This window comes from Pristiophorus japonicus, chromosome 15 (assembly GCF_044704955.1).
Source record: "Pristiophorus japonicus isolate sPriJap1 chromosome 15, sPriJap1.hap1, whole genome shotgun sequence".
NCBI lineage: Eukaryota > Metazoa > Chordata > Chondrichthyes > Pristiophoridae > Pristiophorus > Pristiophorus japonicus.
The window spans coordinates 83,096,980-83,122,688 of NC_091991.1; the positions used below are offsets into that span (position 1 = coordinate 83,096,980).

Genomic DNA, 25,709 nt, shown 5'->3' on the forward strand with positions numbered 1-25,709 from the left:
AGCAGGCTTCCACTGGCCACCACTGAGGGGGCAGCGGAGCAAAGCGTGGAGATGCTCATGACCATCAATGCCTTTGACAGCGCAGGCTCCCCCATCACAGCCACCCGTTTTCAAGCACTGCCAGAGATGGATTTCTAGGTTCTTCCCTTCCTGCAGGACTCTATGCACAATACTCAATGCGCAAGCAGTCTCAAACTGGCGAGATTTGACACTCACGTCACACAGAACCAAATCACCCGTCTTATTGACGGTCAAATTCACGTTAATTGCAAATTCTGGTGATGATACCAAAAACTGGAACTTCATGGGTACAAAATCAGAGTCTGCACTAAATGTTCTTTGAACCCAATCATCGTGGGTTTAGCGTCACTTGTCTCTTACTGTGAGCAGACTTGACGTCTCCTGCAATTAGGAATTAACTGTTACTGCCCAATTATGTGATTGCAGGCCTGGGAGGGGGGTCATAACAATGAACTGGATACTGCAATCTCACATGTGCCCCCACATGTGATTCTCTCCACTCGACAGGACAAACTGTTGCATGTTCTGGAAGAGCAGGCCTATTCGATATAAACAAGCCAATTCATTTTTCATATAACATGTGAATGAACAAATTAATTATAGTGAAAGTCAACTTATTTAATTCCGTACCTCGTAACGCAGAAAAATAACAATGCATGTCACACTACCCGAGTAACAGCCGAATTCCAGAGCAGGACCCTCCCTGAATCAAGTCAGAACTACGCTTCAGAGATAAAAACAGAGAATGCTGAACATCTCAGCGGGTCAGGCAGCATCTGTAGAGAGAAAAACAAAGTTAACGTTTCAGGTAGACGACCCTTCATCAGAACCAAAACGTTAACTCTGATTCTCTCTCCACGGATGCTGCCTGACCCGCTGAGATTTCCAGCATTTTGCGTTTTTATTTCAGATTCCAGCACCCGCAGTATTTTGCTTTTATACTACGCTTTAGAGAACTTCTCTCTCTGGGCCTGAAGCTCTTACCAGGTCTCTCAGACCGTATTTTATTTCTTCACTGGGTGGGAGTTAAAAAAGCTTGAGCGCGGCCCTCTGCCAACTCTCAGTGTCCAGGGAATGGCCAGTTGAGCTGTCATTCAAACTGACTGCTGGGTGTGTACTTCCCTGACTGAGCTCCAAGAAATGAAGCCCTTCTGACATGTGAATATCACTAGGAAATGTTCAAATGTGTTAACAACTTCCATTGTCTCAAACTGATATGGATAGCAGTTTTAATGGCTCCCTCAACTCCTGTTCAGGCCATTGGTGTTCCAGTGACTCCACATGTACTTTGGGAATTTTTTAATCTTTAGAATATTGAATTTGATTTCATACCAAAAATATCTTATAATTTAAAACTTCCACTTCCAGGACAATCAGTAAAAATAAAACTTAAAAACTCAACGTACAGAAACAAGAAAAAAAAGGTTGCTTTATATTTTTAAAAAAACAGTCTGCAAGCGGTTCATCAGTTCAATGGAGAAATCGCACAGTTTTACGTACCTAAGATAGGAGAGAAAAGCCAATAGGAAGAGGACACAAGCCAGCACGTCTGCTCGCCCCACGATCCCAGTCACCTGGAACAACAACCACAGACATGAGAAGCACATCCACACAGGAAGTCAAAATACTGACGACAGAATAGGCATCGCTTTCCCCTCCCATGTCCTCCCATATCCCTCCTGCCAACTGGGGACAGTTCAGCTGCAAACTTCCAGAGTCTTTTCACCCATGTACCTGGGCGAGCGTTAGCAAGGCTGCTCGAGTGCATGCCCACCACACACAAAGCCCCCGTTCTGTCCTTACTTGGTGTCCACAAAATGTGACAGGAGAGGGTAGGAAGCCTTGGCTTTAGGCGTCAGCCGTGGCACAGTGGGTAGCACTCTCGCCTCCAAGTCAGAAGGTTGTGGGTTCAAGTCCCTCTCCAGAGCCTTGGGCACATAATCCAGTACGGAGGTAGTGCTACACTGTCAGAGGTGCGGTCTTTCGGATGAGACATTAAACAAAGGCACTTTCAGGTGGACATTTTTTTTTGTTTGTTTCAAAAATGTACTTTATTCATATAAAATTTTCAGAATACATTGGAAAATAGTTCAGTACATTACGTTCAGCAATTCCATACAATTCGTTTGGATGCTGACAGCAGTTCCATACAATACACTAGTGTACATTTCATTTCAAGGTACAGTTTAGTACAATCCGTAAATCACGTTACATGTAGTACTGTGCAAATAAGGGTATTACATGGAGCAGATAAGAACAGGTTTACATTACATTCCAGGATACATTTCAATACTGATCACGAATCACGTTACATGTAGCACTATGCAGATGAAAGCAGTACATGGACCGGATGGGGATACATTTACATTTCTTTACAAGTTACTAAACAGTGCTGAGACTTTCATTATACATGGCACAATACAGGTGTTTTTCAGTACATGGTGTTCTATGTATACAAGCAGATTAACAAGCACAGCCCGAGGGGGTCTGATTCCATCCCCTGGGTTTACCGTGGCGAAAGGGCCTTAAACTCTGGCTCTTTCCCATCGAGCCTTTGCGGTGACTGCACCAACCTTTAGTGCGTCCCTCAGCACATGCTCCTGGACCTTGGATTGCGCCAGTCTGCAACACTCGGCCGTGGACATCTCCTTGCTCTGGAAGACCAGCAAGTTTCGGGAAGACCAAAGTGCATCTTTCACCGAGTTGATGGCTCTCCAGCAGCAGATGATGTCTGTCTCGGTGTGTGTCCCTGGGAACAGTCCGCAGAGCAGAGTCTTGTGTTACGGAGCTGCTCGGGATGAACCTCGACAGCAACCACTGCATCTCTTTCCAGACCTGCCTTGCAAAGGGGCAATCCCGAAGGAGCTGGATGACAGTCTTGTCCGCGCTACAGCCGACTCGAGGCCAGAGTGCCGTGACTCTGAAACCCCGGCTGTGCATGAAGGATCTGACGGGTAGGGCCCTTCTCACCGCCAACCAAGGTATGTCTTGGTGCTTGTGTGAAAGCTCTGGCGATGAGACATTCTGCCAAACGAGTTCGACAGTCTGCTCGGGGAACCGCCCAACAGGATCCATCATCTCCTTCTTCCGTAGGGTGTCCAGGACCTTGCGTGCCGACCACTGCTTTATGGCCTTGTGGGCAAAGGTGTTTTTCTTCAAAAACTTTTCCATGAAGGACAGGTGGTCAGGCATGGTCCAACTGGTTGGAGCGTTCCGCGGCAGCCTGGCCAGACCCATCCTTCACAACACCGGGGGCAGATAGAATCTTAGCACGTGGTGACACTTGGTGTTTGCTAACCAAGGGTCTATGCACAGCTTGATGCAGCCGCACACAAAAGTGGCCATCAGGATGAGGGCCATGCTCAGAACGTCCTTTCCTCCCTTGTCCAGAGATTTGTACATCGTGTCTCTGTGGACACGGTCCATTTTCGATCTCCAGACGAAATGGAAGACAGCTCGGGTGCTGCCTCAGCACAGGAGTGGGGTATGGGCCAGACCTGCGCCACGTACAACAACACGGAGAGCATCTCACTCCTAACCAGGTTCTTTCCTGCAATGGAGAGGGGGAGCACTGCTCTCACAATCCCAGTTTATGTTTGGCTTTAGCGATACGCTCCTTCCAGTTTTTGGCGCACACCCCGTCCGCTCTGAACCATATTCCCAACACCTTCAGGTAATCTGGCTTAACGGTGAAGGGAATAAAGGATCGGTCGGCCCAGCTTCCAAAGAACATGGCCTCGCTTTTGCTGCGATTAACTTTCGTCCCAGAGGCCAGTTTAAACTGGTCGCAGATTGTGAGCAATCTGTGGACCGACTGCGGATCCGAGCAAAAGACATCGACGTCGTCCATGTACAGGGAGGTCTTGACCTGAGCGCCTCCACTGCCTGGGATCGTCACCCCTCTAATACCCGCATCCTTCCTGATGGACTCGGCAAAGAGCTCGATACAGCACACAAACAAGACAGAGGAGAGAGGACAGCCTTACCATAAAAGATCCCATGGCACTTTTCCCAAAGAGTATGGCAGTTCTCCCCAATGTCCTGGCCAATATTTACCCCTCAACCAATATCACTAAAACAGACGATCTGGTCATTTAACTCACTGCTTTTTGGGGGATCTTGCTGCGGAAAATTTGGCTGCCGCTTATCCTACATTACAACAGTGACTACACCACAAAAAGTAGTTAATTGGCTATAAAGCGCTTTGGGACGTCCCAAGGTTTTGCAAGTTTTTCTTTTTAATGGTAGTGCCCTAACGTCCCCTTACCCAGAACTGGCTAAATGAGGACAGATTTAGGAATCAGAACTGAGTGCATCAGCCTGAGGGAAGGCTTGGTGTCACACCTTGCTGGGCATTATAAAAGATAATGACGGGGCTCAACAAGTTGGATGGAGAGAGGATATTTCCACTCATTGGAGAAACTAAAACTAGGGGGCATAGTCTCAGAATAAGGCTCTGCCCATTTAAAATTGAGATGAGGAGGAATTTCTTCTCTCAGAGGGTTGTAAATCTGTGAAATTCTCTGCCCCAGAGAGCTGTGGAGGCTGGGTCATTGAATATATTTAAGGCGGAGATAGACAAATTTTTGAGCGATAAGGGAGTAAAGGGTTATGGGGAGCAGACAGGGAAATGGAACCGAGTCCATGATCAGACCAACCATGATCTTATTAAATGGCGGAGCAGGCTCGAGGGGTCAAATGGCCGACTCCTGCTCCTATTTCTTATGTTCTTATTATCTCATTAAGCCAGTAGAGGCCTGGCTGGAGAGGGGGAGTCACTAAAGAACTCAAACTCAAAAAACCTTTGCTACATTTATCTTACTTCAATTTTTTTTTTTGCCTCCCCATTTCTTCCCCCATCCTCATTCTACACACCATCCTGGTCAACAAAAGTGCAAGAAAGTTGCATAAAATGGATGTTAAAATGCATGGGAAACCATTCACAGTTACTGAGCTGGTTTAGCATGCCTCTTTCATTCATTCCAATTACGTCCATGCATTGTAAAGTAGTCACATGAAGTGCTACAGTAATCGATCCCTGCTATTCAATGGACTTATCAATTAATTACTATCGCAGCACTTGCAAAGCACAAGATTGTTTTTTTCTGGGTGGATATCTGGAATGGTTCATGTATTTCATTTTGTTGGGAACGGTTTAGTGGCCAAATGTTGAAGGCCCGAGAAAGAGAGTCACACCCAAGGAATAAAATTGTTAATGCAGCAAACTAAGGGAAAGAAAGGCTGTCCGGACATGCACCCAGATAAAAATAATCAAAGGATGAGGCACAAGATGAAAGATAGGAAGCTACATGTTCGATTTTATAGAAAATTTAAATTTAACTGACAAAAGTTCAGCATTGAAAGCAATGTTAGACCAGACATAGTAGGTGCTTTTGTGCAAGATTGAAGCGAATCGATTTAACTTTAGTAACACAAACTGTTATTTTGTCTATCTTTCCTCTGAGCCTCCCAAGCATGTTATTTTTGGATGAATTAAGACATGATATTCAATAAAAATCAAAAGCTTGCTGATATAATTATTTTCAAGTGCAGACATGCCCTGTGAACAAGGCCTTAGCAAAGACAGTATGAGGGATTGGGCGGGTTAAAAACAGGCCTTTCACCTTTTCACCAGCCCACAGTGAAAGTCTCCTCGTTGTTGGCTGCAATGGTTCATGTGAAGTAACTTAGAGCAGCCTCAATCCAGTCCCTAGTGCGCAGGTCCCTAATTAGCCATGTCACTCAGAGGGAAATAGAAACATAAGTTGTTGCACTGGTACAATGGGGGAATGCTCCAGAGGTTAGAGCTAAGGCAAGTTGTTGGGGCAGGTGACAAAGAGCTTTAAGCTGCACCTGCCTTTGCTAATCATCATCATTATCATAGGCGGTCCCTTGAAACGAGGATGACTTGGTCCCACGCCAAAAAAGGATGAGTTCACACGTGTTTCAATGAAGGACCCGAACTATGTCCTCAAGGGTGGAAGATGCCTGTGCCTGGATTTTTTTAATGTGTGGTGGCCATTGCACACCAGCCACCACACGGGCTTGACAGAGCTAGGTCTTGGTCCAGTGGCAAGGATTAACCAAGACGACTGGAGACCAGCTCTGCTGCACGGACCTAATGCGCACACATATCACAGTGTGGGCTGGCCCGTGCTGCCCCTGGGCCCCTGCCCTGAACTCACGCCGCCCCTGGGCCCCGATCATGTCCCTCTAGTCTCTCGCCGCTCCTTCGCCCCGACCTCGCCGCTCCTGCTGTATCTGCCCACGCTCCAATCACCGACCTGGACCTTATTGACATCACTCTTCGCTGCCATCGCCCTCCTGCACCAGCTCGTGCTGCTCCAGAGGCCTCCTTTTATGGCCCCGACCTGCCGCTGGTGTTCTCACGCAGGTCAAGGCCTCCACGCTGATACCTGACCTGAGAATGCTTGATGAATGAAATCGTAAGAGTCCTATTCCCCAACACCACTATTACTCACATTACTGAGTGCAAAATGTAAAAAGGTGCATAATTTTCCACCATAGCTTCAAGATTTCGCTCCATCAAAATGGGATGCGTGGTGCGCAGTGGGTGAGTTAAACCTTCAACCAGCTGCGATCCTCCTTGTTGATGGTGCTTTCATGCCATCCATATTGAAAATGGTGGTCGTGGTTTTGCTGATGGTGTTTGGCTCATCACACTGTCCAGTGATATTGTTCGAAGCCAATACAGATCAGAAGGCACCAGGCTCCATCTTCACTCGAGACGAAGTTCACTCATCTTAGCTGGGACAGCCTTTGGGGCTCAGCACTCCGAGAAAAACCAGACAGGTGTTCTCACTCCTCAGCGACAAAAGAGCGCGGGCGAAGATGTTGGGCAAGGACGATATTGGTCTCCGTGGTGCCATCAACTGCTAACGCTCATTCCAGACTCACGGAGGAAGAGCGGCTACTTGGGGAAGGTGAGACTACACAACAAAATCCGCCAGGGCAAGATAACTGATAACCGGAGATAAGCGTCTGGGTAAACAGTTACCAAGTACACCCAGGTGTGAGGAGCAATTGATCATTGGGCTATCAAGCACTTGTATGTTTAGCCATGGCCCTTGTGTTTGGTCCATGAGAAGGTCCTGCATTCAAGGCTCTCACAGTTTAACCTTGTGCCAGAAGGGGTATAGATTGTTCGATATAATCTGGTTAGGCATTTTCTGTGCCTTTAGGAACACAAAAACTTGGGCCTCCCCGCCACAACATAGAAACATGGAAACAGGAGTGGGCCATTCAGGCCCTTGAACCTGTTCCACCATTCAATCAGGTCATGACTGATCTGTATCTTAACTCCATGTGCCATATTCTTACCTAAAGAAAAATTATCGATCTGTCTAGCTTAGTCCTGAAAGCTCCAATTGACCCAGAATCAACGGCCCTTTGGGAGCGGGAGAGTTCTAATTTATTTGTCATCAGCATTACTTAAACATTTGTGAAAGCCGCCTTTCTGACTTTGCCTGTGTGTAGAGAGGGGTACAACTGCGACCCGCGTATTCCCGGTGTCTCAGCATGCAAGGTCATGCTTCGGGTTACAGAGGGATTGCCCGCTTGACCGTGGAGCAGGCCTTTCCCATGGGGCTTCAGAAAACGTATCTGCAGTGAGACTCCCATCATGACAGAGAGAAGCTTGTTGCGAGGGACGGGGGATGTGGAGAAAAGAAAATGGCTGTCGGACCAGGAAGAAGTGGGCAGGACCACTCACGCTTGTTTGAAAGAAATCAAATGGGTATTTTAAAAGTGCTAATGTGTACAGATACAAATAATGTGGCAATTCTACTGCAAAATCTGGCCTGGAGCACGTGTTCCTCATCAGAGCTGGAACATAACCTCTCTGAGGGATAGCTCTGCTTGCACCAGTTTATTTCAGAACTGGCAGCGTTCTGAAGTTATATAACAAGGTCGAAAATACTTTGGTGAAAAATTTCCCTTCTTTATTGTCCTTCTCGGTCTCCACCACAGCTCCTTCCTTCCTATTTGCCACTGCTAGCTGCAGCTCCCCAAGGTAACCTTGCACAGAGACTTTTTTTTATATATTGGCCGCCTCGAGATGAATCTTCTTCACACACAAACTTCACACAGAAAGCAATTTGAAGTTGCTGAATTTATCTCCTGAACGCCTTTGCTCATTCAGCTGTTGCGTACAGCTCCATCTGTACCGTTTCAGGCCCCGATCTGCGACCACCTGAATCTTCCAAGCTCATTGATACACAGTCACTCTGCCTTCTGAGCGAGTCTCGGCATTTCCCACATCACAATTGATACTTAGTCCAACACCTGACTCCCTGCGGCTTTCGAAACTCATTCCAACCAATCAGCTGTGATCTCGTTCAAAACATCATCATCATAGGCAGTCCCTCGAAATCGAGGAAGGCTTGCTTCCACTCTAAAAGTGAGTCCAATACAGGAACCACAGCCTCTGTCACAGGTGGAACACAGGAAAGGGTGGGTGGGGAGTCTGGTTTGCTGCACGCTCCTTCCGCTGCCTGCGCTTGGTTTCTGCATGCTCTCGGCGCCCTCCCGAATATGCTCTTCCTCCACTTGGGGCGGTCTTTGGCCAGGTGTCGGTGGGGATGTTCCACTTTATCAAGGAGGCTTTGAGGGTGTCCTTGAAACGTTTCCTCTGCCCATCTGGGGCTCGCTTGCAGTGTAGGAGTTTCCGAGTAGAGCGCTTGCTTTGGGAGCCTTGTGTCGGGCATGCGAACAATGTGGCGGCGGGCACTCTGACTTCTCCCACAACCCCTCGTTCAAACCAACAATGGGACAGAAACAAGGAAACAGTCTGGAGATCTGCTCGTCACAAGATTTACAATTAAATGACACACTAGGATTGAAGAATGTAAAATAAGCATAGGCACATTTCTTATTAATACGATAATGCAGTTATTTGTAACTGTAAGATATATAGCAAGGCAGCTCCCGCAATGGAATGATAGGAGGTGTCAGCCCTGGCTCAGTGGTAGCACACTTGCCTCTGAGTCAAGGGTTTAAGACCCCACTCCAGAGACTACCGCACAAACTCTAGGCCCACGCTTCAGTGCCGGTACTGAGAGGGTGCTGCACTGTCGGAGGTGCCATCTTTCAGGTGAGGCGCTAATCCGAGGATCCATCTGCCCTCTCAGCTGGACGTAAAAGATCCCATGGCACTATTTCGAAGAGCAGCAGTGTCCCGGCCAATATTTATTCCTCAATCAACCAGCACCTCAAAACAGATTACCTCATTTCAATGCTGTTTGTGGGACTTTGCTGTGTGCAAATTGTCAGCCGCTTTTCCCCAACATTACAACATTTCTGGACTTAATCTCTGTAATCTCCTCCAGCCCCGCCACTGCCCCCTCGCTGAGATGTCTGCGCTCCTCTATTTCTGCCCTCTTGTGCATCCCTGATTATAATCGCTCAACCATTGGTGGCCGTGCCTTCTGTTGCCTGGGCCCTAAGCTCTGGAACTCCCTGCCTAAACCTCTCCACCGCTCTACCTCACTTTCCTCCTTCAAGACGCTCCTTAAAACATACCTCTTTGACCAAGCGTTTTGGTCACCTGCGCTAATTTCTACTTATGCGCCCTCTGTCAAATTTTTTTTTAATCTCATTATACTCGTGTGGGACGTGTCACTACGTTAAAGGCGCTATATAAATACAAGTTGTTATTGTTGTTAATCTGCAGTAAAACCTCATACTATTTAATGTTTTGTATACCTTAATGAATGTTCCCACATTGTAGATCGAGAACTTGAGCAACACACTCGTGGACGAGGTGAGGGAGAAGTCGCTTCTTGTCTGGAACACACGCCTGCAGTGAGTGCAGATTAATTGCACAGCAACAGGTGGCACATGGTGCTGCTCTGGTATAAAAGGCCAGCCATTTTGAGAGTCAGGCACTTTAGGCCTAAATAAAGCAGAAGCAAGGTTGTACCTTGCTTAGTTAAATAGTACTCAGTTTGAACCTTTATTGCATGCATAACATTTGGCAACGAGAATACAAGAACCTTTGTTTGCAAAATGAGCACGACTGGATTTTTAGAGCGATTCGTGGAGGGAGAAGATTGGGCAGACTTTGTGAGCCGTTTGAACCAGTACTTCGTGGCCAACAAACTGAAGGGGGCCGACGATGCAGATGGGCGCCGGGCCGTGTTCCTCACTGTGTGTGGTTCAAAGATCTACTGTCTGATAAAGAATCTACTCATGCCTAGTGATCCAACAGAGAAAACGTACAAGGAGTTGTGTACATTGGTATGGGAGCACCTCAAGCCAGACGACAGCATCATTATCTCGAGATACAAGTTTTATATACAAGTTCGATCGGAGGGCCAGAGCGCGGCGGAATTCATTGCCGACCTGCGACGTCTAGGGAGCCTGTGCAAGTTCGGGACGGTGTTGGCAGACATGCTGCGGGACTTCTTTGTTATCGGTGTTGGAGTGGATTTTCGGACATAGCAAAGCATGATGGGGTAAAGCCAACTATCTGCCTTTTCACTAAATGAACTTTGTACCAAGATTGAACTCTGCAGCAACAAGTGACTCATGGCCAGGTGAAGGCCACTGTTTCATAGAAAGCTTTGCAACAGAATAACTAACTACAAAAGAAGATACAGAGGAAGGGCCCCCAAACTCGCGCCATGCTATCAGGTTTCACTAGGACTAAAATGATTGGTTGCATGTAAATGAATTGCGTTGCCATATGGATTGATTGATTGTATGTAAATGAATTTAAATGATTGTATTCCGCCCTCTGTAAACTGCTTATAACCCCGCGGCACCAGGCACTCGGGGAGAAGGTGCTTCGCGGGTCGAGGGACCTTAACTCTTCTCCCAGAGCTCTGTTAGCAATAAAGTTGTCTCTCTTACCTTACCAGAGTCTATGTGAATTTATTTTCACTAACATCGGTATCAACCATGAGGTGATCCTGTGCAAACTTCTGGCGGTGGAGGAGTTGGATTTAAAAAGGGCCATCCAGATCGCTCAATCATGTATGACAATGGACAGGAGTTTAAAGCAAATGTCGGTGAAGATCCGAACCTCGGCAAGTACTGTAAATGCAAATAATTCGGCGTTCGGCAGTGCGGCACATGGCAGGGCCTTTCCGGCTGCGTTCGCAAAACCTGTGGCTGCCCAAAGTCCACCAGCGGGATTGTATCCAACTTCTCCGTGTTGGTGTTGTGGGGGAAATCATCGGCACCAGCAAAATAGAGTGGGGCATCTCCAGCGTAAGTGTCCGCAGATGAGCAAGGAGCACATGGAGGACGAGAGTCAGACTAGCGCGGATCCGGATATGCAATCCGAGATGCCAGAGGAGGAAGAGTATGGATTGTACTCTTTCATAACCAAGAGTAAACCAATTTTGATTAATGTGAAGTTTAACAGGATATCGGTATTGAGAGGCGAGTCAATCGATCATGAACAAATGGGCATTTAATAAGTTGTGGGACACGAAGATTGCAAGGCCCAGGCTGAGCTCTGTTAATGCCAAGCTGTGCATGTACACCAAAGAACTGATAAAGGTGATTGGCAGTGCACAAATGAATGGGTCATATAACGGTGCAGTTCATGAGTTACCGCTGTGGATTGTTCCAGACAATGGCCCAACGCTGCTCGGCAGGAGCTGGTGGCAGAAAATCAGATGCGACTGGAACGACATAAAGGCATTGTCGTCAGAGGAAGATACATGTGCCCAAGTGTTCAGCAAGTTCCCCTCGCTGTTCGAACCGGGTATCGGCAACTTCACGGGAGCCAAGGTGCAGATCCACATGGACTCAGATGCACGACCCATCCATCATAAAGCTCGGGCAGTGCCGTATATGATAAGGGAGAAGGTTGAAATTGAACTGGACAGTCTCCAGCGTGAAGAGATCATATCACCGGTCAAATTTAATGAATGGGCCAGCCCCATTGTTCCTGTGCTGAAACGTGATGGCACAGTCAGAATCTGTGGAGACTACAAGGCTACGATCAACAGGGTTTCGAAACAAGATCAGTACCCGTTACCAAAGGCTGATGACTTGTTTGCAATGCTAGCCGGAGGGAAGTCATTCACAAAACTGGACTGGACGTCGGCTTAGATGACGCAGGAGTTGGTCGAGACGTCGAAGAGACTTACGTGCATTAACACGCACAAAGGACAGTTTATTTACCACAGGTGCCCATTTGGAATTTTCTCGGCTGCAGCAATATTCCAGAGGAATATGGAAAGTTACTGAAGTCCGTTCCCAGAACCGTCATGTTCCAAGATGACATCCTGATCACTGGTTGAGACTCCAAGGAACATCTGAACAACCTGGAAGAGGTTCTACTGCATTTGGACAGAGTTGGACTCAGACTGAAACGCTCGAAGTGCGTCTTCATGGCACCGGAGGTCGAATTCCTCGGGAGGAAAATCGCCGCTGATGGCATCAGACCTACTGACGTGAAAACCAAAGCCATCAAGAATGCACCCAAGCCGCAGAATGTGACGGAGCTGCGTTCGTTCCTGGGTCTACTCAACTACTTTGGTAACTTCCTATCTAAATTGAGCACCTTACTTGAACCACTGCACATGCTATTGAGAAAAGGCAACTGGGTGTGGGGCGCATTGCAAGACAGAGCTTTCAAGAAAACCACCACTCTGCTTTGCTCGAAAATGCTGCTGGTACATTATGACTCTTGTAAACGTTTAGTTTTGGCCTGTGACGCATCGTCATATGGAATTGGTTGCATGTTACAACAAGCCATTGAGTCGGGGAAATTTCAACCTGTCGCGCATGCATCCAAAAATGTGTCTAAATCAGAAAGCGCCTACAGTATGGTAGAAAAAGAAGCTTTAGCATGTGTGTACGATGTTAAAAAGATAAATCAATACCTGTTCGGTCTGAGGTTCGAATTAGAGACCAATCACAAGCCGCTCATTTTGTTGTTTTCCCAACAACAAAAGGTATCAATACCAATGCTTCATCCCACATCCAAAGGTGGGCGCTGACATTATCTGCCTATGATTATGTCATTCACCACAGACCTGGCACAGAGAATTGTGCCGATGCTTTGAGCCGGTTGGCGCTGCCCACACCGGAGTTGGAAATGTCACAGCCGACAGATTTAATGTTAATCATGGATGCTTTTGAGAGTGAAGGTACTCCTGTCACGGCTCAACAAGTTAAGACCTGGACCAGCCAGGACCCAATATTATCGGTTGTAAAGAGTTGCATCCTCAAAGAGGATTGGTCTGCCATACCCAAGCAAATGTGCGAGGAGGCCAAACCATACATTCGTCACAAGGATGAACTGTCTATTCAAGCAGATTACATATTGTGGGGCAATCGTGTTGCAATGCCTAAGAAAGTGAGAGAGAAGTTTGTGCATGAGTTACACAGCACATACCCTGGTATAGTGATGATGAAGGTCATCGCCAGGTCCCACGTATGGTGGCCAGGAATTGATTCTGAGCTGGAAGCATGCGTGCATCAGTGCAACACCTGCATGCAGCTCAGCAAAGCACCAGCGGAATCGCCACTGAGTCTGTGGTTATGGCCATCCAAACCTTGGTCCAGGATACATGTAGATTTTGCAGGTCCCTTCCTGGGCAAGATGTTTTTAGTGATGGTGGATGCTTATTCGAAGTGGATAGAATGCATAATCATGTCATCCAGTACATCCATGGCAACCATAGAGAATCTCAATGTCATGTTCGCGACACATGGTCTGCCTGACATAGTGGTGAGCAACAATGGGTCGTGCTTCACCAGTCAGGAGTTTCAAGAGTTTGTAAAACTTAACGGCATAAAACATGCAAGGTCAGCACCGTTCAAGCCTGCGTCCAATGGGAAAGCAGAACGTGCAGTACAAATTATCAAGCAAAGCATGAGGAGAGTAACCCAAGGGTCACTGCAGACACGCTTGTCCTGCATATTGCTGAGTTATAGGACAAGACCCCACACACTCACAGGGGTCTTGCCTGCTGAACTTATGATGAAGAGGACCAAGACTAAGTTATCTCTTGTACACCCAGATTTAAGTAATCATGTTGAATACAGAAGACAGAGTCAACAAGGGTACCATGATCGTGCAACTGTGTCACGTGAGATTTCTGTTAATGATCCTGTATATATGTTGAATTATGGTCAGGGTCCCAAATGGATCACTGGTACGGTCATGGCCAAGGAGGGCAACAGAGTATTTGTTATTAAGCTCAAGAATGGGCAAACCTGCAGGAAACACATGGATCAAACAAAGCTGAGACACACAGACGAGCCAGAGCAGTCAGACGAAGAAACCGTCGACGACCAACCAACCTACCAGCAGCCTTCAGTGGACTCAAGGGTCATCAGTGAACCTGGAATTTCCATCACGGACTTGTTCAATAAAAATGGACTTGCAATTCCTGACATGGCCACTGCCACCCCCAACAAGTCAGCCATCCAGCCACCAGCCACAACAGACTCTGCACATTCACTCAACGAACTGAGACGGTCAACCCGGGAGCACAAAGTACCGGACCGTCTCAACCTGTGAAAGGTTGTGATAAGATCTCAGAGGAGGGTATTGTCATGTATGTACATGCTGTTTATAGCCACCAGATGGTGTCATTGTTGGAGGCCACTGAGCAGCAAGCACATGGTGCTGCTCTGGTATAAAAGGCCAGCCATTTTGTGAGTCAGACACTTTGGGACTAAATAAAGCACAGCCAAGGTCGTACCTTGCTTCGTTAAACAGTACTCAGTTTGAACCTTTATTGTATACATAACACCATACTATTTCATCTCACGAGTGCCATACTCTTCTTCTCCTTTCCCTCTCATGCGCTTATCTAGATTCCCCTTAAATGCATCTATGCTATTCGCCTCAACCACTCCATTTGGCAGCAAGTTCCACGTTCTCTGGGTAAAGAAATGTCTCTGAAATTCCTTATTAGTAACTATTGGATAATTGTTTGAAGCAGAGGAAGTTACAGAGCTAAGGGGCAGTAGGATTAGCTTTGGATTGCTCTTGCAAAGAGCTGGCACAGGCACGACCCTTCTATGCCGTGAACATTTATGGGCCTGTAAGACAGGAATAAGCAGAATGTTTTGTACTAAAGCCACATTTGGATGCTGCTCCCAAAGTTTCAGCCAGCTACTTACAGCTTCGGTGTGGACAGGGTGGACGGCAAAGAGAAGAGCAACCAAGAAGGCCAGGCGCCTGTCCCGGAACACGGCCTTGTCACACGTGTACAGCAACAGTGATGTCACGGCGCAGTGCAGGCCCACATTGGCCAGGTGGAAGTACAATGGAGTCATGCCCCCCAGCAGGATATTCAACCTGGGAGACAATGCAAAGCAGAAGAAATATGCATCGTTATTACATAGAATTACATCGAATTTACAGCACAGAAACAGGAAAAGGGGAGGTGCAACAAGACCTGGGTGTCATGGTACATCAGTCATTGAAGGTTAGCATGCAGGTACAGCAGGCGGTTAAGAAAGTAAATGGCATGTTGGCCTTCATAGCGAGGGGATTTGAGTACAGGGGCAGGGAGGTGTTACTACAGTTGTACAGGGCCTTGGTGAGGCCACACCTGGAGTATTGTGTACAGTTTTGGTCTCCTAACTTGAGGAAGGACATTCTTGCTATTGAGGGAGTGCAACGAAGGTTCACCAGACTGATTCCCGGGATGGCGGGACTGACATATCAAGAAAGACTGGATCAACTGGGCTTGTATTCACTGGAGTTCAGAAGAATCAGGGGGGATCTCATAGAAACGTTTAAAATTCTGACGGGTTTAGACAGGTTAGATGCAGGAAGAATGTTCCCAATGTTGGGGAAGTCCAGAACCAGGGGTCACAGTCTAAGGATAAGGGGTAAGCCATTTAGGACTGAGATGAGGAGAAACTTCTTCACCCAGAGAGTGGTGAACCTGTGGAATTCTCTACCACAGAAAGTTGTTGAGGCCAATTCACTAAATATGTTCAAAAAGGAGTTAGATGTAGTCCTTACTACTCGGGTGATCAAGGGGTATGGCGAGAAAGCAGGAATGGGGTACTGAAGTTGCATGTTTAGCCATGAACTCATTGAATGGCGGTGCAGGTTCAAAGGGCCTACTCCTGCACCTATTTTCTATGTTTCTATGTCTATGTTTCGAGGCCATCCAGCCCAGCTGGTTTGTGTTGTGTTTATGCTCCACACGAGCCTCCTCCCATCCGACTTCATCTAACCCTATCATATCCTTCTATTCCTTTCTCCATCATGTACTTACCTAGCTTCAACTCAACTACTCCATTCTAACCATTCTCTGCAGAAAGAATTACTTACTGGTAACTTATTCTGCCTGATCTCTCTCATTCTTATTTTCCATAGCAACATTAGGAACAGGAGAAGGTCATTCAGCCCCTCGAGCCTGTTCCACCATTCATTTCGATCATGGCTGAGCTGCACCTCAACTCCATTTACCAACCTTAGTTTCATGTCCCTTGATAACCTTACCTAACTAAAATACATCAGTCTCATTCTTAAAAGCTCCATTAGTCCCAGCATCCACAGCTTTCCTGGAATTTAACTTGTGTTGTCTGATATTTGAACCCTTCACCAGAGTAATATAACAGTAATGTCATTTTGCGCATGTATCACAGTAATTATTGCCTTCCTGCTGAATAATATTCAAGAGGTGGTGATCTCAGGGGAGAGGAGAGAGTCTGCCATGTATGTACATGCTGTTTGTAGCCACCAGATGGTGTCATTGTCGGAGGCCACTGAGCAGCACGCACATGGTGCTGCTCTGGTATAAAAGGCCAGCCATTTTGTGAGTCAGGCACTTTGAGACTAAATAAAGCACAGGTAAGGTCGTACCTTGCTTAGTTAAACAGTACTCAGTTTGAACCTTTATTGCATACATAACAGAGTCTCTCCATGTTTGTGATCTCAGGGCAGAGGAGAGCAAGTCTATCCAAGCCGTGCACAAATTCAATTGCCTAACCTCTAATCTCCACCCCCCCATTCTGTGCACCAGATGGCATTATGCTATCTATCAGAAGATAATAAGATTTAACACACACCCTGCAACACAAGAGAAAGCAAATTTGGGCTAATTCAGATAGCATGTATGCAAACATTTACTGCTCCCCTGTGCAATAGCACTATTAGTTACATTAATAATGTGCATTAGTCGAGTATTTCTTCTCCCTACTGCTCTTCGACACGTTGGTATTTTCTCTTGAACAAATGCCTGGGATTCGGGCCAGTGTGGAGAGTTATCTGGATGGCAGAAGGGAACAGATTGGACTCGCCTATTCAATATTGCTTTTTGTCCCGTAATGTTTCTCCCTCCGGAAGACACTTCTCCACTTAGCCGTGAAATAATGCCCACTAGTTCCTGGGTTTCTCCTTTGACTATTTTCCTCTCTCAGGAGACTCCACGACTGTGGGAGGGGAGGCAGCGTTGAGTCCCGATGCTCCAGCCATCATGAGTGTGCGGCAGGCTTGGCAGCTGCTTCCTGCCCTTCAGATTGATATATTTTGTAGCTCAGGACACACAGAGATCAGACGGGAGGTGAGCAATCTCCACACACAGTCCGCCCCACTCTCCTAAGCCCAGACAATCATTCATTACTTAGAAAAATAGGAGCAGTAGTAGGCCATTCGGCCCTTTGAGTCTGCACTACCATTCAATATGATCATGGCTGATCCTCTATCTCAACAATATGTTCCCGCTTTTTCCCCATACCCCTTGATGTCTTTTGTTTCTAGAAATCTATCTATCTCCTTCTTAAATATATTCAGTGACTTGTCCTCCACAGCCTTCTGTGGTAGAAAATTCCACAGGTTCACCACCCTCTGAGTGAAAACATTTCTCCTCATCTCGGTCCTAAATTTCCTACCCCGTATCCTGAGACTGTGACCCCTTGTTCTAGACTTCCCAGCCAGGGGAAACATCCTCCCCGCATCCAGTCTGTCCAACCCCATCAGAATTTTATTACTGTCATGTATGTACTTTTGGAATCACTAGCCACTAGATGGCGTCACCGTTGGAGGCCACACACGCACGTGTGTACAGGCCAAATATAAAAGGCCAGCCATTTTGTATATTAGTCATTTTGGGCCTTAATAAAGCAGAGCCAAGGTTATACCTCTTGGAGTTAAACAGTACTCAGTCTAACAGTTATTGCATACACAACAATTACCAAGGACAAAGGATGAAAATCTGCACCAACGTGCAGTTCCGCAGGTGTCCTTTGGTACCTTGCTCTGGTGACCATTCTTCATCAGTGAGCCAGGGCAGGCTATTCTACCATGGGGTCCAGCCCAATCTCCCCGTGACCCGATGTCTACGCGGATGCACTTTCTAACAAGAGTCGCTGGACTGTGATAAGGAAGAGGAGTCCTGGCTGATTTATCCTTTCCACACGCTGGGGGGACAGTGGGGGGGGGGGGGGTCACTGTGGCCCATTGTAGCACTCCCCCCCCCGCCCGCCCCCCGCCTCCTCTGCCACTCTGGTCGAGACCTGCTAAGCTCAGCACAGGGTTCCATCTCTGGTCTCTGTCAAAATAACCTAATCGCCACAACTGCGCTCAAATGCCCAGTCCTGGTGAATTGGGAAAACAAACCAGCACCCCAGCCCATGACCGCCATTGGTCAATGCCCACTGGAGAATGCACATGCAAAATCATGATGCCCCAATCAGCCGAATACCTCACTGTCTGAAATCTCACCGGAAGAAAGGTCATAGGGATGAGGTACTGGGGTGCTGCTGAGATCACGGAAACCATAACCCAGCCCCAGCAAGAGTAAAGAACTTTCAAGGGAGTTGGGGGGGGGGGGCTAGAAACAGAAAAAGTAGGGTATTATCATTGCGGATGTCATATAGTGAAAATAATTCTAACATGTTGCAAAATAGTTCAGCACCTAAGGAGTTAACTGACCAACACAAGTGTAGAGGAGACTCATATTGCCCCCTCTGCATCCTCCCGGGCGGGGAGCAGGGTCATGAGGGGGGGGGCAAAGGAGAAGGGTTGGAAGATAAGAGTCCATAATATTCTATGGATATATACTTGAAATGATCAGGGCTATGGGAAAAGAGTGGGGGAGTGGGACTAATGACCAGATCTTCTCCAGCCCAACAACCCTCCGAGATTGCTGCGTTCCTCCAATTCTGGCCTCTTGTGCATCCCCATTTTCAATCGCCCCTCCATTGGCAGCCGTACCTTCAACCACCTAGGCCCAAAGTTCTGGAATTCCCTCCCTAAACTTCTCCACCTCTGCACCTCGCTCTCCTCCTTTAAAACGCTCCTTGAAACCTACCTCTTTGCCCAAGCTATTGGTCACCTGCCCTAATATCTCCCCGTGTGGCTCGTTGTCACCTTTCGTCTGATAATGTTCCTGTGAAGCACTGTGGTGCAATTTAATACGTCACAGGCGCTATATAAATGCAAGTTGTTGTTGAAATATGGATGTTTTTCAAGACAGACTGGCTTCTCAAATAATGAGCAGGGAAATTATCAGGCCAATGTCATAGCCAGTCACTACGAGGTGAATAAAATCTGGCTCCTGATATCAACAAATATCCATCCATTCTGCTTTTTGAATCTGTACAAATACATTAGCAGTGTTTGGAACTGACGGCGATCCAGAATGTGATGCAGAGACCTCAGACCGGCAATCATAACTCCTATCTGATTCAAGACACCACCTAAAACTACTTGCTGCACATGGGAGTGAACATGTCCAGCAACAATCCAGGGATTTCGCTTAAGGCGCTGATCCCCCAGTTCACCGAGTCACTATGGCAACTGGCGTCATTCCACAACCGAGTGTGCGCGCACACAGATGACACGGTTAGGCTGCCTGCTATAGGTCCTCTCCTCTCAGTGTGTGTTATGGAGCACTTCTGTTCTTTTTCCGAAACAGCCCTCCCCACCGGGAATTCAAATCCCACTATAGAAAGACATTTAATAAATCTGGGCAATTGTGGGCCAGTTTCTGAAAAGCCATCCAGAAAAGTTGCTGGATTACTGTAAAAACCCAACTGATTGACCAATGTTCTTCAGGGAAGGAATCTCTGCCCCTACCTGGTCTGGCCTACACACACACGTTCGAGAAGCCCACTCGGCTTAGTGCAATACATGGAGCCCACAGCTGGTCACTTACACTCAGGATGGACAGCAAGTGTATCAATGGACCAGCTATTGTCTTTTATTGTTCAACTGGGGCCCTGTGGAGTTCCGTTGCTCCATCCACTCTAGGGCCTGTGCCTGCCAGGTCTTTGAAGACAAAAGCAATTACTTCGCTACCGACAATTAATCACATTCTCTTTACACCACTGGTATTGGTCACAGCAAGGTTTAATAATGTCTGACATTTGGAAATAGCACACAAGCAGAATCGCTCAATAATCAAACACCACACTAAACCAACTCATTAAAGGCTAACAGGTAACACTGATGAACAGCCTGAAGTTATACACTGTCATTTCACAAGATAAATTACTTTCTGATGTTTCTTCAGCTGCAGAGTACACTGATTTTTTTAAATCTTTAGCACACAAAAACCAAACTATACTTGGTATTACTGGGCTAGAAAGTTCGACTGTGTAATGGTGTTGACTTTAGACAAACTCGCTTTGAATATTCTCAGTTGTCACATCTGTGGTGTAGGAAACTGAACCCAATTAAAACTTCAAGTGGTTTAAAGCAATCAGCCAGATTTCTCTGAAGCCTAAACACTGCCTTTTCCAACTCATACCCAACTAGGGGAAAGACATTTCCTTGATAACTCAGCTAGGGAAGGCTGCAACATAGGAACAGGAGTAGGCCATTCAGCCCCTCAAGCCTGTTCTGTCATTCAATTAGATCACAGCTTCTCTTCCTCAACTCCATTTACCCACCTTGGTTCCATATACCTTGGTATCTAAATCCAACAGCTCAGCTTTACTCACCCAGGAAGCACAATGTGTGGGGAACACTTTAACTAGCCTTAGCAATTATAAGGAAGTGATGCCAAAATGTCTGTCACGGTTCCTGCTCCCAACAGTGTCAGCTGTGGCTCAGTGGGTAACACTCTCGCCTCTGGATCAGAAGTGTTATGTATGCAACCTTATGTAACCAGCACACTACCGCCACCAGAGGGCATATCTGTTGGAGTCCCAAGGGATCCCAGCATCCCTTGGGAACACTGTATATAAGCAGGCCTGCCGTGCTGTACCAGCACTCTGGAGTTAGAATAAAGTGACTAAGGTCACACTTACTCGCGTCTACAGTACTCAGTTACATTGCTTTATTCAAGACATAACAACTGGCGACGAGATAGCGAACCGTGCAGAGAACTGTTGGTATCCTGGAGAAATTCTCAGAAGGGGACGATTGGGAGGCCTTCGAGGAGCGAGTTGACCAATACTTCGTGGCCAACGAGCTGGAAGGGAATGAGAATGCTGCCAAATGAAGGGCAATCCTCCTCACCGTCTGTGGGGCAACAATCTATGGCCTCATTAAGAATCTTCTTGCTCCGGTGAAACCAACAACCAAACCGTATGAAGAACTGTGTACGCTGGTCCGGGAGTACCTAAATCCGAAGGAGAGTGTTCTGATGGCAAGGTATCGATTTTATACATGTCAACGGTCTGAAGGCCAGGAAGTGGCAAGCTACGTTGCTGAACTAAGGCGCCTTGCAGGACACTGCAAATTCGATGGATTCCTGGAGTAAATGCTAAGAGACTTTTGTGTGCTTGGTATTGACCATGAGGTTATCCTCCGCAAACTACCGACTCTTGAAACACCGAACCTGAGCAGTGCCATAACAATAGCCCAGGCATTTATGTCCACCAGCAATAACACCAAACACATTTTGCAGCATAAAGGTGTTTCAGCAAGTACTGTACACAAAGTAATGTCATTTTCAGGCAGGAATGCAGCTGCACGACCTCAGATGACCCAGAGTCCGCCATCAAGCGTTAATGCGAGGCAATTGACACCTTGTTGGTGCTGCAGAGGTGATCATTGAGCCCATCAATGCCGTTTCAAACACTATGCGTGCAAAGGCTGTGGAACAATGGAACACCTCCAGTGAATGTGCAGGCAAGCTGCAAACCACCACGTTGTAGAGGAAGATCGATCCATGGCGGATCAAACTGAACTAGTGACTCAAACCAAGGAGGCAGAAGTGTACGGGATACACACCTTACCACGAAATGTCCACCAATCATGTTAAAAGTTGAACTGAATGGAATTCCAGTATCCATGGAATTAGACACGGGTGTGAGTCAGTCCATCATGAGCAAAAAGGCCTTCGACAGGCTGTGATGCAACAAGGCACACAAGCCCAAGCTGAGCCCTATTCATACCAAGCTGAGAACTTACACTAAAGAGCTGATCCCTGTTATTGGCAGCACAGCAGTAAAAGTCTCCTATGATGGAGCAGTGCACGAACTCCCACTATGGAGTGTACCAGGAGATGGCCTCACACTGTTCGGCAGAAGCTGGCTGGGAAAAATCCACTGGAACTGAGACGAAATCCAAATGCTTTCGTCCGTCAATGACGCCTCATGTGCCCAGGTTCTGAGCAAGTTCCCATCGTTGTTTGAGCCAGGCATTGGAAGTTTCTCGGGGGTGAAGGTGCAGATCTACTTGGTTCCCGGTACACGACCCATCCACCACAAGTCACGGGCGGTGCCATATATGATGCGAGAGAAAGTGGAGATCGAGCTGGACAGGCTGCAGCGAGAGGGCATCATCGCACCGGTGGAGTTCAACGAGAGGGCCAGTCCGATTGTTCCAGTTCTCAAGGGCGATGGCACGGTCAGAATTTGTGGGGACTATAAAGTAACGATTAACCGTTTTTCGCTACAGGACCAGTACCCGCTATCCAAGGCAGACGACCTATTTGCGACGCTGGCAGGAGGAAAGACGTTCACCAAGTTGGACCTGACCTTGGCCTACATGACGCAGGAGCTGCCGGAATCTTCGAAAGGCCTCACCTACATCAACACACACAAAGGTCTGTTCATCTACAATAGATGCCCGTTTAGGATTCGATTGGCCACGGCTATTTTTCAAAAGAACATAGACAGTCTGCTAAAGTCGGTTCTGCGCACCATGGTTTTCCAGGACGACATATCGATCACAGGTCGGGACACCATCGAACACTTGCGGAACCTGGAAGAGGTTTTAAGTCGGCTAGATCGTGTGGGACTCAGGTTGAAACGCTCGAAGTGTGTTTTCCTGGTGCCAGAGGTCGAATTCTTAGGGAGAAGAATCGCGGCAGACATCATCAGACCCACCGATGTCAAGAAGGAGGCCATCAAGAACACACCGACACCACAGAATGTGATGGAGCTACGGTCGTTCCTGGGACTCCTCAATTATTTTGGTAATTTCCTACCCGGGTTAAGCACCTTGCTAGAACCTCTACATGTGTTGCTACGCAAGGGAAATGATTGGGTATGGGGGAAATCACAAGAGACTGCTTTTGAGAAAGCCAGAAACCTGTTATGTTGCAACAAACTGCTTGCCCTGTATAATCTTTGTAAACGTTAGTGCTAGCTTGCGATGCATCTTCGTATGGGGTCGAGTGTGTGTTATAACAAGCAAACGAGTCGGGAACATTGCAACCGGTTGCTTATGCGTCCAGGAGCTTGTCCAAGGCCGAAAGGGCCTCCAGCATGATTGAAAAAGCAGCTCTGGCATGCGTTTACGGGGTAAAAAAAATGCATCAGTATCTGTTTGGGCTTAAGTTCGAGTTAGAAACTGACCATAAGCCACTCATAGTATTCTCAGAGAGCAAAGCAAAGGCATCAATACTGATACATCCTTACTACACAGTATAAATGCACACGAGGCCCATGCTTGAGAGGTCAGTCTGTGACCTGTCCTTTATTCCTTAGCACTCAAGTGAAGAAGGTGGGTGGAGCTTCTCCTTTTATACCTGAAGGTCCAGGTTAGGAGTGTCTCCCACCTAGTGGTCAGTGTTCTCACGGTGTACAACTTAGGTCAGTTTATACATGGGTTACAATGCTGGTTGAATACATGACATCACCCTCCCCCTCAAAGTCTTATTGGGATCACAGGTTGAGTCTCTCTGGTGGTTTACGCTCCCTTGTAGAGCGCCTGAGTTGGGGCTCCGGTTGTTGGGCGCTGGCCTGAGTGTCTGCTGTTTGCAGTGCCTCAGGCCTGTCCGGACTGCCCACAGTGACTGGGCTCTCCTCCCTTTGGTTCTGGTGTTCGGTCACCTGTGGTGGAGTGAACTCTATATCGTGTTCTTCCTCTGCTTCTTCTATGGGGTTGCTGAACCTCCTTTTTGTTTGATCCACATGTTTGCGGCAGATTTGTCCATTGGTAAGTTTAACTACCAGAATCCTATTTCCCTCTTTGGCAACCACAGTGCCTGCGAGCCATTTGGGCCCTGCAGCGTAGTTGAGGACAAAAACAAGATCATTTACATCAATACATCGCGCCCTCGCATTCCTGTCATGGTAGTGATATTATGACTGGCGCTGCTCTCGACAATTTCTTTCATGGTGGGGTGTATAAGGGATAATCGGGTTTTGAGCGTCTTTTTCATTAGTAGCTCTGCGGGTGGAACCCCTGTGAGCGAGTGTGGTCGGGATCTATAGGCCAACAGGAGGCGTGATAAGCGGGTTTGTAGGGAACCCCCTTGGAATCTGAGCATCCCCTGTTTGATTATCTGCACTGCTCGTTCTGCCTGGCCGTTTGAGGCCGGCTTGAACGGTGCCGTTCTGACATGGTTAATTCCATTGCCTGCCATGAAGTCCTGGAATTCAGTGCTTGTGAAGCACGGGCCATTGTCGCTGACCAAGATGTCCGGTAAACCGTGGGCGGCGAACATTGCCCGTAGACTTTCTACCATTGCAGAAGATGTGCTTGAATTTAAAATGTCGCACTCGATCCATTTGGAGTAGGCATCTACTACAACCAAAACCATTTTCCCCATGAAAGGACCTGCGTAGTCCACATGGATGCGTGACCAAGGCTTGGCGGGCCATGGCCAGGGGCTAAGGGGGGCTTCCCTGAGCGCATGGCCCAGCTGGGCACACGTGTTGCACCTGCGAACACAAAGTTCCAGATCTGCGTCTATCCCTGGCCACCAAACGTGTGACCTGGCAATTGCCTTCATCGTGATAATGCCCGGGTGCCCATTGTGAAGTTCTCTGATGAACACATCTCTGCCCATCTGGGGCATGACTACGCGGTTTCCCCACAGTAGGCAATCGGCCTGAATCGAGAGTTCATCCTTGCGCCTGTGAAATGGTTTAAATTTCTCAGGGCATGCCCTGTACGTGGCTGCCCTGTCCCCATTCAGGACACATTTCTTGACTAGAGACAATAGCGGGTCTCTATTTGTCCAGACTTTAATCTGACGGGCTGTCACAGGTGAGCCTTCGCTTCCGAAAGCTTCAACAGCCATGACCATCTCAGCACCATGCTCGGTAGCCCCCTCAGTGGTGGCTAGTGGGAGCCTGCTGAGTGCATCGGCGCAGTTTTCGGTGCCCGGTCTGTGCCGAATTGTGTAGTCATAGGCAGCTAACGTGAGTGCCCACCTCTGTATGCGGGCCGATGCGTTTGCATTTATGGCCTTGTTGTCGGCCAAAAGGGACGTTAGGGGTTTGTGATCTGTCTCCAGCTCAAATTTCCTGCCAAACAGGTACTGGTGCATTTTCTTTACCGCATATACACATGCGAGCGCCTCCTTTTCTACCATCCCGTAGCCCCTTTC

The 25,709-nt window shown here is 47.5% G+C and overlaps 1 protein-coding gene across 1 annotated transcript in view; it reads right to left on the reverse strand.

Moving 5' to 3' along the window:
* Positions 1-25,709, reverse strand: part of tmtc1 (transmembrane O-mannosyltransferase targeting cadherins 1) — a 269,539-nt gene that overhangs the window by 203,543 nt on the left and 40,287 nt on the right. The window contains exons 2-3 of the mRNA XM_070901685.1: positions 15,136-15,313; positions 1,522-1,595 (exon numbers count right to left, since the gene is read on the reverse strand). Coding sequence (XP_070757786.1) covers positions 1,522-1,595; positions 15,136-15,313 — 252 coding nt within the window. The remainder of the gene's footprint in view (positions 1-1,521; positions 1,596-15,135; positions 15,314-25,709) is intronic.